Source organism: Nothobranchius furzeri, chromosome 12 (assembly GCF_043380555.1).
Source record: "Nothobranchius furzeri strain GRZ-AD chromosome 12, NfurGRZ-RIMD1, whole genome shotgun sequence".
Lineage (NCBI taxonomy): Eukaryota > Metazoa > Chordata > Actinopteri > Cyprinodontiformes > Nothobranchiidae > Nothobranchius > Nothobranchius furzeri.
In genome coordinates, this window is record NC_091752.1 from 25,460,522 (window position 1) to 25,474,851 (window position 14,330).

At 41.4% G+C, this 14,330-nt stretch overlaps 2 protein-coding genes across 2 annotated transcripts in view; both read right to left on the reverse strand.

The window, feature by feature from the left end:
• lrpprc (leucine-rich pentatricopeptide repeat containing) overlaps positions 1-8,826 on the reverse strand; it is a 68,747-nt gene extending 59,921 nt beyond the window's left edge. The window contains exons 1-11 of the mRNA XM_015944617.3: positions 8,613-8,826; positions 7,249-7,451; positions 7,007-7,129; positions 6,678-6,799; positions 6,381-6,439; positions 5,979-6,065; positions 5,762-5,888; positions 5,503-5,647; positions 4,689-4,840; positions 4,425-4,530; positions 4,230-4,337 (exon numbers count right to left, since the gene is read on the reverse strand). Coding sequence (XP_015800103.3) covers positions 4,230-4,337; positions 4,425-4,530; positions 4,689-4,840; positions 5,503-5,647; positions 5,762-5,888; positions 5,979-6,065; positions 6,381-6,439; positions 6,678-6,799; positions 7,007-7,129; positions 7,249-7,451; positions 8,613-8,791 — 1,411 coding nt within the window. The 5' untranslated portion in view covers positions 8,792-8,826. The remainder of the gene's footprint in view (positions 1-4,229; positions 4,338-4,424; positions 4,531-4,688; positions 4,841-5,502; positions 5,648-5,761; positions 5,889-5,978; positions 6,066-6,380; positions 6,440-6,677; positions 6,800-7,006; positions 7,130-7,248; positions 7,452-8,612) is intronic.
• A 488-nt stretch (positions 8,827-9,314) lies between these two features.
• znhit2 (zinc finger, HIT-type containing 2) lies at positions 9,315-11,477 on the reverse strand. Its single transcript, XM_015944618.3, has 2 exons — positions 11,355-11,477; positions 9,315-11,135 (listed from the first exon to the last, which is right to left on the reverse strand). Exon 2 carries the CDS (start codon positions 11,098-11,100, stop codon positions 9,379-9,381), a length of 1,722 nt encoding a protein of 573 aa, XP_015800104.1. The 5' UTR covers positions 11,101-11,135; positions 11,355-11,477; the 3' UTR covers positions 9,315-9,378.
• Between the last annotated feature and the right edge of the window lie 2,853 nt (positions 11,478-14,330).

A 14,330-nucleotide genomic window follows, 5' to 3' on the forward strand; every position in this document is an offset into this window, starting at 1 on the left:
ACTTGTGTTCTGGTTTGATTTTTCCCTTTTAATCAGCTCAGTTGCATCAGACCAACCTACTGACATCTAAAGAGGAGAGCAAATGATCTGGTAATGGTGATGGTGGCAGAGAGGAAAACTGACCTAACAAGGGCATCTTTACACCTCTCCCATCACCAAGACACACAAAGTCTGAAGCTCTGCCTCCCTGTGCAGCTGCTCCTTCCTCGCCCTCCTCCTTTCTCAGTGTCAGAAGAGATAAACGCACACCGCGTCGCAGCGACGGACAAGCAGTGACTAGCTGCCGGCAGGTGGCAAGACCAGCCGAGCATATGCTTTCTTTAAGCCCACCAAATCCACACCTCATCAACATGTAAGAGATTTTTTTCTCTCCCTCCTCTCTTTATTACTCCCCCTCCAATTCCTCAGCTCTGGCCTCTCTGCCCGTTAGTGACACCTGTGGACAAAAAGTGACACAGCGCTTAATATTTCATGTGCCATGCACAGTGGGGCGCGTAATCTAAAGTGAATTCCCTCAGAGCGCTTGCATTTACATGAAATCAAGTCACTCTGCATCAGTCACATCACCTGCACTGCCGTCCGAAAGTCAAACCCCCCCCCCCCCCCACACACACACACACACACACCTCCTACAGCCACTGAACGTGAGGTGGCGCGAAGGTGGGGGGTGTTGCATGTTTCATGAGGGTTAAGGCAAACACCAACGGAAACAAGCAAGGGTGACAGAGAGAGAAGTTTCTTCACTTTCTCTTCTGTTCTTCCTCCCTTCTGCGCTGCGATACCTAAATGGACGCCGTCTGATGCGGCTGTCAGGTGGTGCAGTGGGAGAGCTCAAAGCACAGTAAGTGTGTCTGGTTGCACATGTTTGAACCCGTATCCTGCCCTCCCCTTCAGGCTGCCGCTGAGACATCTCACCAATCCAACTCCGAATTCGTCTCGACCGCATGGAAGATTCAATTTGCAGCGTGGCCACGCCGGCCTGACCAGTTTTCACCTCCCTGCCAACTCAAATGCTGTCAGTCGGCTGACAAGAGAAAAATCCATCATTTATTAAATGCTCTAAAAAACCCCAAAGAGAGACCCAGAGCTTAGGAAACACGGAGCACTTAAAAACCAAGCAGCCGCTGAGCACGTCTGACGGCGTGCTTTTGCTAATGACTTGTGATTTCTGACAAGTCTCCAGGTGCCAGCTATCTGTGAGCGAGACGATTTCCACCACCACGCGTGCGTTTCTATCCACATCGATGGAAAATAACACGATTTCTAAATTTAAAGATGACAAACAATTCGTCAATCCTCTGGTTCTTGTTACCTTAAATATATATCAGTCACATTACCTGAGAAATAAGTTTGGTTTGGAAACAGATTTAAAGGAAGCAAGAAGCAAAATGACACATTTTAAAACTCCCTAAAGGAGCAAAGTTCAGCCAGTCATAAACCGTGGACCACTTTCTTCTGAGCAGCTTCCGCACAGTTAGCATCTGCTGCTTCACGTCTACTTTTTGCAGAAAACACCACAAAAACAGGCCAAATAGTCACACTGACAATGTTGGCAAATAATCAAAATCTAATTCAAACAAATAACACGAATAATATAAAAACTATGACTAGATTAGGCAAGCAGGGGATAAAAGAGTGTAGAGAGATCAGGGGGTGAAATAAAAACCGCCTTTATGACTCAAGAGTATTTTCTAAAAGTCAAAAAGTCTTTTTGGTTAGCAGGAAATGGAAAGTTGAGAGTTTGGAGATACAGTCGAGGAGTTCTCCAGAGAGACCCCGTGTGTATTTTTGAGTGTTCGCGTTTGTTTTATCTCCTCCGGCCTGAACCCTCTCACGCAGGGATCGGCCGTTTTCGCCCCTCACTGGCCCAGCCCAATGAAATCTGTCCCAGTTGGTTCGCTCACAAGGTCATTAATATTTAAGCCAAATGCTCCTTTAAAAGCTCTTTCTGGTACAGAGGATGTTATAATCCCCTCTACGCCGTCAGAAAAAAGAAAAAGCTAGAAATCCACTAATATTATGTTCAACAAATACTTCAGATAGAGAAGAGCGAGACTTGATTTCCTCTTAATGCTCTTTTCTCGTCTGGAAGGAACCTAAACGGCTCGAAGATGGAACTACAAGCTGGGACGTATGATTCAATATTAAAAAGCTAAGAATAAAGAATGTCTTCAATAAAAGGCGTCATCTTTAAATAATGAAATGTCAGCGTAACCTGCTAAAACAAGCCGATTCAATAAGTTTGAGTGATGTTGGTATTTCACTACATTCAGTCCACCGTGGTGGACGCTATGAAGCTAATGCAGTGGCAGGGTGTATATTTCTGCCTCTAGGGGGCAGTACAAACATTTCAGGGTAGTTTTACACGACATCACTGTAACTGTCGCTAGTTAAAAAAGCATTACGGTAAAGTTACCAGTGGAGCAGAAAGTATGCAACCTCGGTTTGACCTCTTAGACTGACGGTCCTTCAGTGAATCCATTGAAAGAAGGCAATGTCGATTGTAGTTTTCTTGTGCTGTACTTTCTGGTACTCCTTGGGGTCCTGCGCCTGCTGATGACTTCATCATACTATGGCAGGGGTGTCAAACTCAAACTCACACTCTGGGACGGAGTGGAGTGCCAAACTTAATATTTTTTGAAAAAGTGACGGCAAATTTGCACGTTTTCTTTATCAACATATATGCAATTTTGAACCTTTTAATTTGGAAACAAACTTATTTCTGCATTAACACTGAATGTGGAATAACCAAATTACACACGAGCAAGTCAGTTTTAAATAAAAGGCATCAGTGGTATTCATTACTTGTGGTATAATCAGTACTTTTAAAATCTATTCAGGATTTATGTTTTCTTGTTGTTTACTCATTTTTCTTATTTTTTATTCTCCTTTTTTTCTCCTGTAATACGTGTCATCGCTGCTGTGACGTCTAGCTTTCCCCACTGAGGAACAATAAAGGGATTTTCTATTCTATTCACCTATCTGCAGCCTTTCCACTTCCTGTTTACTGTAGGTTAAATATTTTCTCACGGGCCAACAACAAAATAAAAATATAATTTTATCTTAAATGATCTCACCTGTTAACTTTCATGTTTTGGAGCAGAAAAAGAGCATAAAACCAACATATTTAAAGCTCAGTTGCCTCCACTGGTTTACTGTGATGCTCACCTGTTCCAGCCAGATACCTGCTTCATGGGGTTGATCTGAGCTGAGGAGGAGACTCCTGTTGTTTTGTTCATCTTCATCATAATAACGACAACATTAGATGACAACAGGTGCTCACATAGGTTTGCGCTGCTGAACATGTCTGAGCAGCTGGACCACGTTGTTGTGTGTCGGGGAGGAAACACAATGACAGCAGCCACAGAGCGTGCTGGTTTGACCGTGTCGCTGCTCGCTGGAGTTATATCGGCTCTGTCTGGACGTTAGTTGGAAAACGTTCTCTTTCAGTCGTGAACACATTACTGAGCGGCTAGAATCTCCGTTTCTGGGCTTCAACGTCAGAAAATAGCTGAGTGAACTCGGCGCTGAGTGAGAGGAGTGTTTAGTTTGTCCGAGACAGCGGAGCTGCAGACACCGGCAGCAGGCGCTGGAAAAAACACAAAGGAGGGGGCGCGTCGGCTCCGCGCTAACGCCACAAAGCATCATGGGAGTTGAAGTCTTTGCGGTAAAATCGGCCAGCGGGCCAGTTTTAATATAATTTTGATATTTATCTCGCAAGCCACATAAAAATGCTCCGCGGGCCGCATCTGGCCCACGGGCCTTGAGTCTGACACATGTGTACTATGGCAATACCGCTCAGCCAAAATTTATTGCATCTCTTTTTTGATTCTGTTCTTTCACAAATGCTTTGGAAAGAGTTTAGCAGTTTGGTCCCTAAATGTGTTTCTTACTGCCTAAATGTTGGTGAACGTGGTAACATAACTTCCGTAAGTCGTACATCCAGCCAATCATCTAGTGTGACATCATCAACTGGCACAAGACCCTGAGTCGGCCAGATGAAAACATGCCGTCTAATATGGCGTTCCCCAAAGACGCTAGACCCACGCACTTTATCTTTGATGTTATTTTTATAATTATATGTTACAAAGCCACCAATATTTTTAAAAAACTGGACATTTTATTCATTTTCAACGTTTCAATGAATATTTCCAGAGATTAACGGTAAAAACTAAATACCGTCTCTTTAAGAAGACGAATCCTTTCTTTTGAAAGAGTTGTATTCCTACCTGCTACGTTGTTGTCCTTCAGAGGCTGAGTGAGAAGAGGCCAGAAGTAATGAGGCCTTATGGGCAAGTTCTGCTCCTTCATCAGCTTCATCAGCCCTAAAGCCGTACCTGAAAAGAAATGAAAGAGCAGAAAACATGAAGCTTTTTCTTGCATTACACCAAATAGCTGTGCTTGCATCTAGTAATGAAACTTACTGATCTTCTTGGCCTCCAGGGCACAGAACAGAGTGAAGGTGAGCGGTGCGGAGTGCAGCTTTAACTCCTGCAGCTCTTTGCAGAAGCCGGCAATCTTCTCCAGCGGCTGTGGTTCACAAACGTAGCAATAATGATTAAAATTAATAAATCAATAACTACTTGCTGCCGCATATTAAAAACCCACAAATGTACTTTAATCATTATTGTGCATCAGGTTTTTTTTTTTAGCAAAAACAGAACAAGAGTGAATATTTTCTTTTGTACCTTCTCCATGTTGATGCAGTGCCTGATGAAGAAGTTTCCTAAGTTGGAGCTTTCATCGTTTTCCGATTGTAGGCTAGGAAAAGCTTTCAGGATGCTAAAAGCTACGTCCTCTTGTCCCTGGGTAATGAGGCTCAAGCACAAGTTCATGGCATCTACAAAGAAAACAAATGTATATTTTACCAACCATCCGACCAGTAAGATATAAATGAATAATTTATAGAAACACACACTTCTAAATAATTCCTTTAATGACACAAACACACGAAAGTAGCCGTGTTAGGTCTCCACAAAAAGAAACCTTCAAATATCAACTGAAACCAGGATTAGCATTTGCCCCAACGTTCCTACCCTCATCTATGGTCACGAGCTTTGGGCGGTGACTGAAAGAACGAGATTGCTGATACATGTGGCCGAAATGAGTTTTCAACGCAAGGTGTCTGGGCTCCATCTCAGAGTAGATCTGCTGCTCCTCCACATCAAGAGGAGCCAGTTGAGCTGGCTCTGACATCTGGTTAGGATGCCTCCTGGACACCTCCTTTGTAAGGTTTTCCAGGCATATCCAACTGGGAGGAGAGCCAAAGGAAGACTCAGGACAGGCTGGAAGGCCTGTCTCTCGGCTGGCTAGGGAACGCTTTGAGATTCCCCCCGAAGAGCTGGCCCAAGTGGCTGGAGAGAGGGAAGTCTGGGCCTCTCTGATTAGGCTGCTGCCCCTGCGACCCGACCTCGAATAAGCGAACGAAAATGGATGGATATCTACAAACTATTTATAAGGAGAGCCTTACTGTACAAAGCAAAGAAGGTTAATGATGTGTACCTGGTATAAACCCCCGGTCATGCCTCAGCCGTTCCATGAATACTGGTATGTGCTGCTTTTGTCCGTTTTTGGCCAGAGTGAAGATGACCTGCATGATGTCCCTGTCGATCAGACTGCAGTCTGCACTCTCTGCTGCCTCCAGAGTCTGAAATGTTTGACGTGAAAAAAATGAAAGAGTTGGTTTGAGATGGATGGGGGGGGGGGGGGGGGGGGAATTAGACAGGAGCATTCTCCTTCATTATTTTCACCAATCACACACCTTATTCATACCATCCAGGTCTCCCTTTGAAGCATACGCATTCAGCAGTGACACGTAGGTGACAGGACTGGGTTCGATCCCCGCTCCTCGCATCACAGGCAGGATGTTTGCTGCACTCTCGATATCGCTGCTCAGTGAGAAGGAAAATCCAGGCTTATATGGTTAAGACTAGGACTTGTGAAATTAAATTTGGCAAATCAAAAAGAATCTAACTCACCCTGCAATGGCATGACCCGTCACCAGAGAGCTAAAAACATCTTCGGTGATGGGTAAATCTTTGCTTTTCATAAAACCCAAGATGGTGCTGCAAATGCATTAAAGAAATAAGAAATACGTAGAAAAAAATAATGAAAAACTATAATAAGTTTGTTTTTAGAGAGAGAATAAAAATACCCTAAAGGGTCGGTATAAACCTGGGAGTGATATTTGCGTGCACCCACTTAATCATTATTATTTTATTAACAGACCAGAAAGTGAGATGTAGTGAAAGCTGTGCACTCTGTAACGTGTAAAGATTTACATCAGCAGTGCTTCTGTAGAGATCTGTCATGTCTACATTGTTGTAAATGTCATTTATTTCATAAAAATCTGCCCAACAACACAAAAAAAGTCATCTCACCTGGCTCCCTCAATATCTCCGTTTTGGCAGTAAGCTGCTATCAGCCTCTGGTATGTAACCTGCAACATTAGACAATGAAACAGAGCTTTAAAGTGTTTTCAGATACATCAGAACAATCTAGAAAAAAATCTGGGAAAAAAACTGAAAATATTCTGAGACTGGTAAAAAAAAATGCATGCATGTTACAAATAAATAAATAAATAAACAAATACATAAATAAAAAGCCAAAGAAAATTAAGTGTGAAAGTTTTTTTTCGGAGGTCCTTCATTAGCTCCACCCAGTGCCTGACTACTCACTCTGTTGGGCTGAATATTCGCAGATTCCATTTTTGCCAGGAAGTCCGTGGGAGAGAACTTGAACTCGTTCTGCACGTAAACCTTTAGCAAGGCGTTGTAGTGACTAACATCATATTGTGCACCTGGAGTGGAGACGGTGGTCAGTCAGAATAATGAGATCAAAATTAGAGAACAGTTCCCTGATTAAAAGCAGCTTCAAGTAGGATTTAAACTGTTGTTACTGAAACAATCATATGTAATATACATGTATGCATGCATGAAGCAAGTAAATGGACATTTGTAGTGTAACTTGAGGGCTGGTTGTTATTGTTGCCGGCACAGTCTCCTACCCAGCCCCTGCAGCTTATCCCACACACGATGAGCCAGCTCGGTCCGTTCCTCCAGAGGAAGCTCAGGCAGCAGAGACCCACAGCTACGCAGCAGCAACAAGGCTTGATTACCGCTGGGATAACCTTCACACACACAGGTGTGGAAAAATGACCACAAAAACATCATCATAGATAAACAGTTTAAAACTGAGCATATTATAAAAAATTGGGTGTCTGAAGTTTCCACCTGCTCAACACCCTACCTGTCCTGCAGATATCATGGAAGATGCGGAGCAGTAATGTCTTGGTAATACGACCCGTCCTTCGTACAGAGCTGTCCAGTTTGGTCAGGGCCCAGTCAAACTGCCGCTCCTGCTTGGACTGCACCGCAACACTAGATTCATCCTGTTGTTCTGTGGCCACAGCAAAGTTACGCACACACCCAGCTGCATATGGCCACACACACCTGTGAGGGGTAACAAATGGGGGAAACGAAACAGATCAGAAAAGGAAAATATTTTAGTATCGAAGTAATAAAAGAACTGGAGGCCAACAATGATCTTGTAACAATTAGAACATAAAGAGATGGTTAAATGTCTAACATGTACCTTGGTAAAGTTGTATTTTTAAAAAGCAGCTAAGAAAATATCTGGTTAAAATACTTAGCATATTTTTTTTATTCTTTAACAATATTTACAGCAAAGATAGATTTTTCACACACACACACACACACACACACACACACACACACACACACACACACACACACACACACACACACACACACACACGTGTGGAGGATTTCCCTTCTGTGTGAACTTAATACATGAAATTTTGCACATTTTACTAAAAATATATAATATGTGATGTTTCCTCAGCAAATTCCGTTCTCATGATGCAAGTTGGCAGATCAACATTACAGATGAATCCAAGAGAAGTTTTGAGATTCCCAGACGTCATGATGCTTCCCAACAAAGGCAACATTTATGATACCTTTATTTTTAAATCCCATTTATTGCAACACAGGAAGTAAAGCTGATTGTTTAATGACATTTTGAATGTAAAGCTGCTTTTTGAGAACAGTTTGTATTTATACTTCCTCAGTTTGTAATAAGCTGTGACCTTGAACGATGACAGTCCCATATAATAAGCCTGATGATGCAATTCTTTCCGTTATACGCTTGCATCAGTGCATCATGAAAAGCATTTAGATATTACATTAAAGTATAAAATTCATTTATATTAATTCACCTTTGAGTAGCTACAGCATTACATCCACCAGGGAGGCTAATGCTAAAAGCTAACATGCTACAAATAAAATGTTTAGGATAACTCAAAAAGAAAGAGAATCAACTGCTGTAATAAACTAAAACAATTAACGTAAGTGTCTTATTATTGTGTTTTAAGCAGCTCCACGACATTTTTGGCTCGCATGGGGAAACGTTTAGTTTTACTAGCAGGTACAATAACACGGTAATATATTGTTATATAATGTCAGATGTCTAGATATAACACTACAAGTTGTAAGCGAATAAAAACGTGCGTTTTTAGATGTCACTGTCAATGACAACCGCTCCACGCGTGGATCACAGCGGCGTTAGCTAACGGCTAACATGCAGTTACGTACCTGGAAACGCTGTCGCTAACAAGGACAAGCTGTCGGGAGAAAACACCGGTTCTTCCACAGCTGACAGCACCGCTGTACAGCCGGCCGAGCGGAGGTCCGCATCTTTTGGTTCCCTGGATCTGGAGCAAACCCGAAGGTGAAAACTTAAGTAACCGGGCAGATCTCAAGAGCGCAGCCATGTTTTCTACCACAGTAAAGGAACTTCCACACCACGTGATTAATCTGAAGTATCGTGAGATTACCGAGCACACGCTCGCTTATCTTCACACGGCTGTTCTGTTTTATATAACCTCTTTAAACTATCTTCCAGGTTCTGCTACTTGCTTAAGTGGTTGCCGGTATTTCTGCAGGCTTTTTGAAAGGGCGTTCGGCTTTAATTTGTTTTTTTATTCTTATTCACTTGTTTTCTATGCAACAAACAACTTTAAACAGTAGATGTATAATTACAATTAAACGTTCAAAATACGTATTATATATGTCGATGGTCTTAACCGAGTTTTGTTTATCAATGGTCCCTTTATAGAAATAACTCATGACTTCTGCACTCTGTAAAAGTTGGACATTGTTTCTTCAACATGCAGCACAAGATGTAAAACAAATTCTGTGGTGGCAACATTTTTTGTAGACTAATTTAAACCTTAATATAAAAAACCAAACAAAAAATTATATTCTAGAGTTCAAATTCACAATAACTAACAAGCATCTGGTTTTTAATATGATTTTATTACAACACAAACATTAATACAATGACATGTTAAAAAACATTTTAGCTCAACTCTTCAATAAGCCTAACATTTCCTTTAGTCTTCTCTTTCTTCATGTTTTTCTCAACGACAGTCTTTGCTTTCTCCAAGCTGTCTCTCACACTTGCTCTTCTACTGTGTTCACTCCATAATTCAATTGCAATTCTTTGGATCTGCTGTATGTTTTCCAACACCCAGGCTTGAAAGAATTCACATTTTTTGCATGCCAAAAAGTACTTCTGTCTCTTTGCCCCATCCTCACTCTCTTTAGACAAGTTCATTCTGGTCTTAGAGAACACCGTACGCAGCTGGCTCAAAGCTGCCAGACAGTATCCTGCCTTGTCCTGCCTATCTCTGCCAGTCATGATGTGAGCCACAGCTTCCACTGCCCTAGCTGGTGCAAGAGGATCCTGCCTATCGAAGTAACCTCCGTGCAGAACAAGAGATTCTCCACAGTCTAAGGCCTCTTGAACAGAGTGAAACACCTTGTTTGAGTTCAGTGCCTCTGATAGAGAAAGTGTCATTTCACACAGTTCAAACAACAGGGAATCTGTGTCACCATTGAACAGACACAATGAAAATGTATAAGCATAAAGAGCATTAACTAGACCATAACAAGCCAGAGGAGATGGATTTGCACACAAGGAGCTCATCTTTGGAATTTTTGCAGAAATCGGAGGAACTCGTTGAACAAACGAGTTTCTTTGACTCTTTGTTTGCCTTTCTTTTCTTCCCTTAACCATGTCTAGGTTCTGACCTTCTTTTTGTGAAACCTTGACTTGATTATCACTGCTCTGCTCATTTATAACAGATATGTTTTCACTCTTTGCTTTACTTGCTTCTTCCTTAAGCACCTCCACAAGTGTTCCTCCTCTCTCTTCATGCTCCTCCCACCAGGGCTTCCACAGGGGTACAAGCTCCCCAATAGTTCCACCTTTCACAAGATCCAAAAACTTCTCCTGCTCTTTACCACTAAGAAGTTGCCACAGCTCCTCCTCTGAAAGCTTATCAATATCCATCCCTGACAATCGCTCAGCCAAGTCTGGCTCACCTTCCTTGCTGTCAGCATCCTCACCTGTCGCTCCAACCAGTGGCTCTCCTCCCATCTCCTCGAGTTTTCTCAAGATAGCTTCTATCTCTGCTATGTTCCCATCTCCAGACTGCTGAAGTTCTGCTAGTCTGGAAAGATGTTCCAAAACCTGCACCTTCTCTGTTGTTGTTTCTCCTCCCCTCTCATCTGTGTCCTCACCTACAATACCAGCATCTTTTAACAATTTCTCCATCCCCCCATGTGTCATTTCAGCTTTGTGCCTCAGTCCCAACAGTATCTCTTGCATCTTCTTTCTGCCTTCAGACCCTGTTTTCCCCATTTCCTTGAGTTCCTGAAGAACAGACTCCTTGTAAAACTCCTCTGAGCACACAGAGTGGTCTGGGCTCTGGTAGCAAGACAAGCCACAGTACTGAAGGTTACACCGGGGACAGGTGTAGTTAGAGGCTTTACATTTACACAGCATGCAAATCGCACTCCTCTTGTTGTTAGTCTCATCCTCCTTTTCCCCTTGGATCTTGGCTGGAGAAAGAAGCTCATCTTTCCCAGATCCAGCTCCCCTGGCCGGGAGCAGGATCCCATCCTTGGTCTCAGTGTCTGTCTTGACGTCAGTCCACCTCTCATCCTCTTTTGGACCAATATCGGTGAGAAAACTCCTCACTGACGGCGGAAGCCTCCGTCTAATTAATGGATTCATTTGCAGGAGAGCACGACGGTTATGAGAGGAATGAGCTGAAATAATAACCAAAGAGTAAAAAAAAAACAGGAAATATATTAGTCGGAAGCGTTAGCATTGTAGAAATTAGAATTTTACCGCGCGAAATAGATGTGTAGTTTCTACATTCGGAGCGTTACATCCAAAAACCGCTTTCATAATTATTTCTTTCGCCAAAAGGTTTAAAGTCTCTGACGATGTCTTTTAAGAAACGCTAAAGAACGAGCTTTACTCACTCCAGTGCTTTTACACCTCAATGGTTTACACCGCCGACATGACACGTTTGTTGTCCTTGAAAAGCACCGCCACGTCGCCTGTTGATGACGTAATCATTAGGGTTTTTTTTTTCCTTCTTTTGCTGGTTGGTTCTGGTAAGGATCTAAGGAACCAGGCTGGATAAAAAAAAGAAACAATTTACAACAAAGCAATCAAAATTTATTTAACAATATACATGTTGCAAAAGCAGAGAATTTAAAATAGGCTCGATAAGATGAATTTTCTTTGAATTTTCTTCATGATTTGCATTTACTACTACTATTGTTTAAATTAGTTTCTGCCATGAAGTCCGATCGGCTTTTTTGTGTGTGTGTCACATTATTTAATTCCTCTATTTTAGATTACAAATTAACACGCCTCATTGATCAATTGGTTGTCTGTTATTGATTCTATTTAGTTTTAGACATTCATTTTTATTCGTGTTTGTTTTTCACATTTTTACTAACAGAATATTGATTTGGCCTTTTTGAACTAATGTATTTTATTTTCCAAGTTATTTATTTATTTAAATGTTATGATATTATAACTATTATTGCATCTCACGTTTTTGTCCAATCCTATTCAGTTATGCTGCATTATTTTTAAAATGAACAATATAGTAAATGATTAACATTTAGAATCTATGTGGGAAAAAATCCAACCCACTTTCTTTTTTAATTTAAAGGTTATTACATTGTCTCCAATCTAAATCACTGAGCTTATTCCTGTTTGAACTTAACTCAGTGGAATCTGCAGGTCAGTCATTGTTTCTACTAATTCTTTGCTAAAATTATTATAATGATTTTAAAGAAGGAGGCAGTTTCTTTCTCCAAACCATAAAGTGAGACTTAAAATATTCAAGCTTGTAAGCATCTTAAAAATACCTAATTTAATTCTAACTTTTTGCACATCTGTGGCCATTATGCAGGAGCATGCTTGCCTGTCTGTGTCCTCCTGAGTGCGCAGTGTGTCTGCATCTCCTGTAGGGCTGTTTGCTATGAGGTGATTGTCTCCTGTAGGGGGTCAAGCATGGTAAAGGTCATGCAGGTGGGGAGTTGTCACATGGCTGTCCACCCCTCACTGGTCCAAAGGGCTCTCATGCCTCCTGTCAGAGCCTTTGGGGAAAGAGGGAGGAGAACTGGTGTGTGAGGAGGACGTGTGCCATGCTGTCTCAGCCCCACCCCTGGCAGACACCCCAGCAGTCCCGGGTGGGCAGCTGCCTTCTCTTATTTCCCTTCTCGTTCCTCGGCATGTCCTGTGACGTGTTAGTGCCCCAACACAAGAATTTTTTTTTGCTTTCTTATGTGATCAAAAAAGATCTTGCAAATGTTAGAATGCAACATATTTAATTTATAATGAGACTCTTTATTAGTCATCCTCTCAAAAGAAGTACAAAACCAATGTGAGAGTATCATCTTGATTGCTTTATACTTGCTTTATACTTGCTTTATACTTAATGTAATATAGATCATAAATACTGGGTTTAGAATACTAAGACAACATTAATCATTATTTATGACATTTCATTAATACATTAATGTCCAACCTCTAGAATAATGGTCTGAGCAACACAAATAAATGTAAGTTAACTTTGTAATGATGCATTCAATATAAAATGTTTTAACTGCACTTTAACTTGACGCAAAAAATAAAAAATAAACATCAGAATAGAAGAACATGTCAGTGATTTTATTTTAGGCTGCAAATTATAAAGGTAAAAAGAAGAAATATATTTGTTTTAAAACTTGCAACTATACCAATGAACATCAAAGTTGTCCTCACAAAGATGTCAGTACACCCATGTAAACACACCCACGTCCTGCTGTCTGCCACCAGCTGATAGGCGACAGGAAACAGGCTCTGCCTTTTGGGCATGTCCAGCCATGGCATGTCTGCAGCTGGAGCTGTCTGCTGAGCATCAGCAGGGTGTGTGTGCACACGCACGTGTGTGTGTGTGTCCACAGTAAAATGAGGATGGCTCTACAGTATGTTGACATACAGTATGTTGTCACCTGTCAGCTCAAAGGGTCTGTCATTTCACGACTCTGTAGAAAAAACACATGTGTGTGTATGTGTGAGAGAGAAAGAGAGAGAGAGAGAGAGAGAGAAAGAACATATATCCACATAAAAGATCACAAACATTCATTTCAGTTGACAATCTGACTTCTGCACAAAAATCTGGATTTATTTTTTGTTGAATCTCAAGCAGTGGTTTGCAGAGACAATTTGTGCATGATAAGAGCATTAGTGTAAAGTTCTCATCAAACCAAATCAGAATCAGAATCAGATTAGGTTTATTGCCATTGTCAGTGAACAAACAATTCACAAACTAGGAAATGACTGTAATGTGACATTAATTGTAAAATAAAAGAATACCAAGGTGGATGATAGAAAACAGAGAAAGTTCATCTTATTGGTTAAATTCAGTAAAATAAGAACCAGCTATTGAAAATGAAAATTTACAATAAAAGTGGGAATGAGATCGAAAGAAAGAGCTCAGATATTCAATACCATCAAAATTGAAATTTTACAAAGTTCCTAAAGCTCCTTTAGGAAAATCAAGGTGACTGCATGAGTCAGAATTCTTGCATAGCAACAACAGCATCTTTCCCCTTCACCATGTCATCCTCTTGCACCATTTTTGTGAATGAAGCCTGGAATGTTAGCTCAGCTCTTCCAGCATAAAAGCATCAATCCACTCCTTCTATTATTCATCTCCAGGATCTATCATTGTTGTTTCTTCCTCACTGTTCTTCCCTCTCTCTACCCACTTTTGTCAGGTCACCCACATACACCCTCCCCCTCTCTATCTTGTTGATGAGCTTCAGCCATAAATCTCTCACAACCTAGATGTGTGTGTGTGTGTGTGTGTGTGTGTGTGTGTGTGTGTGTGTGTTCTGAGTGCAGTGCAGCGCGTGATGTGCTAAAACCCAGGCAGTGGGAGCAGTATCCTCTCA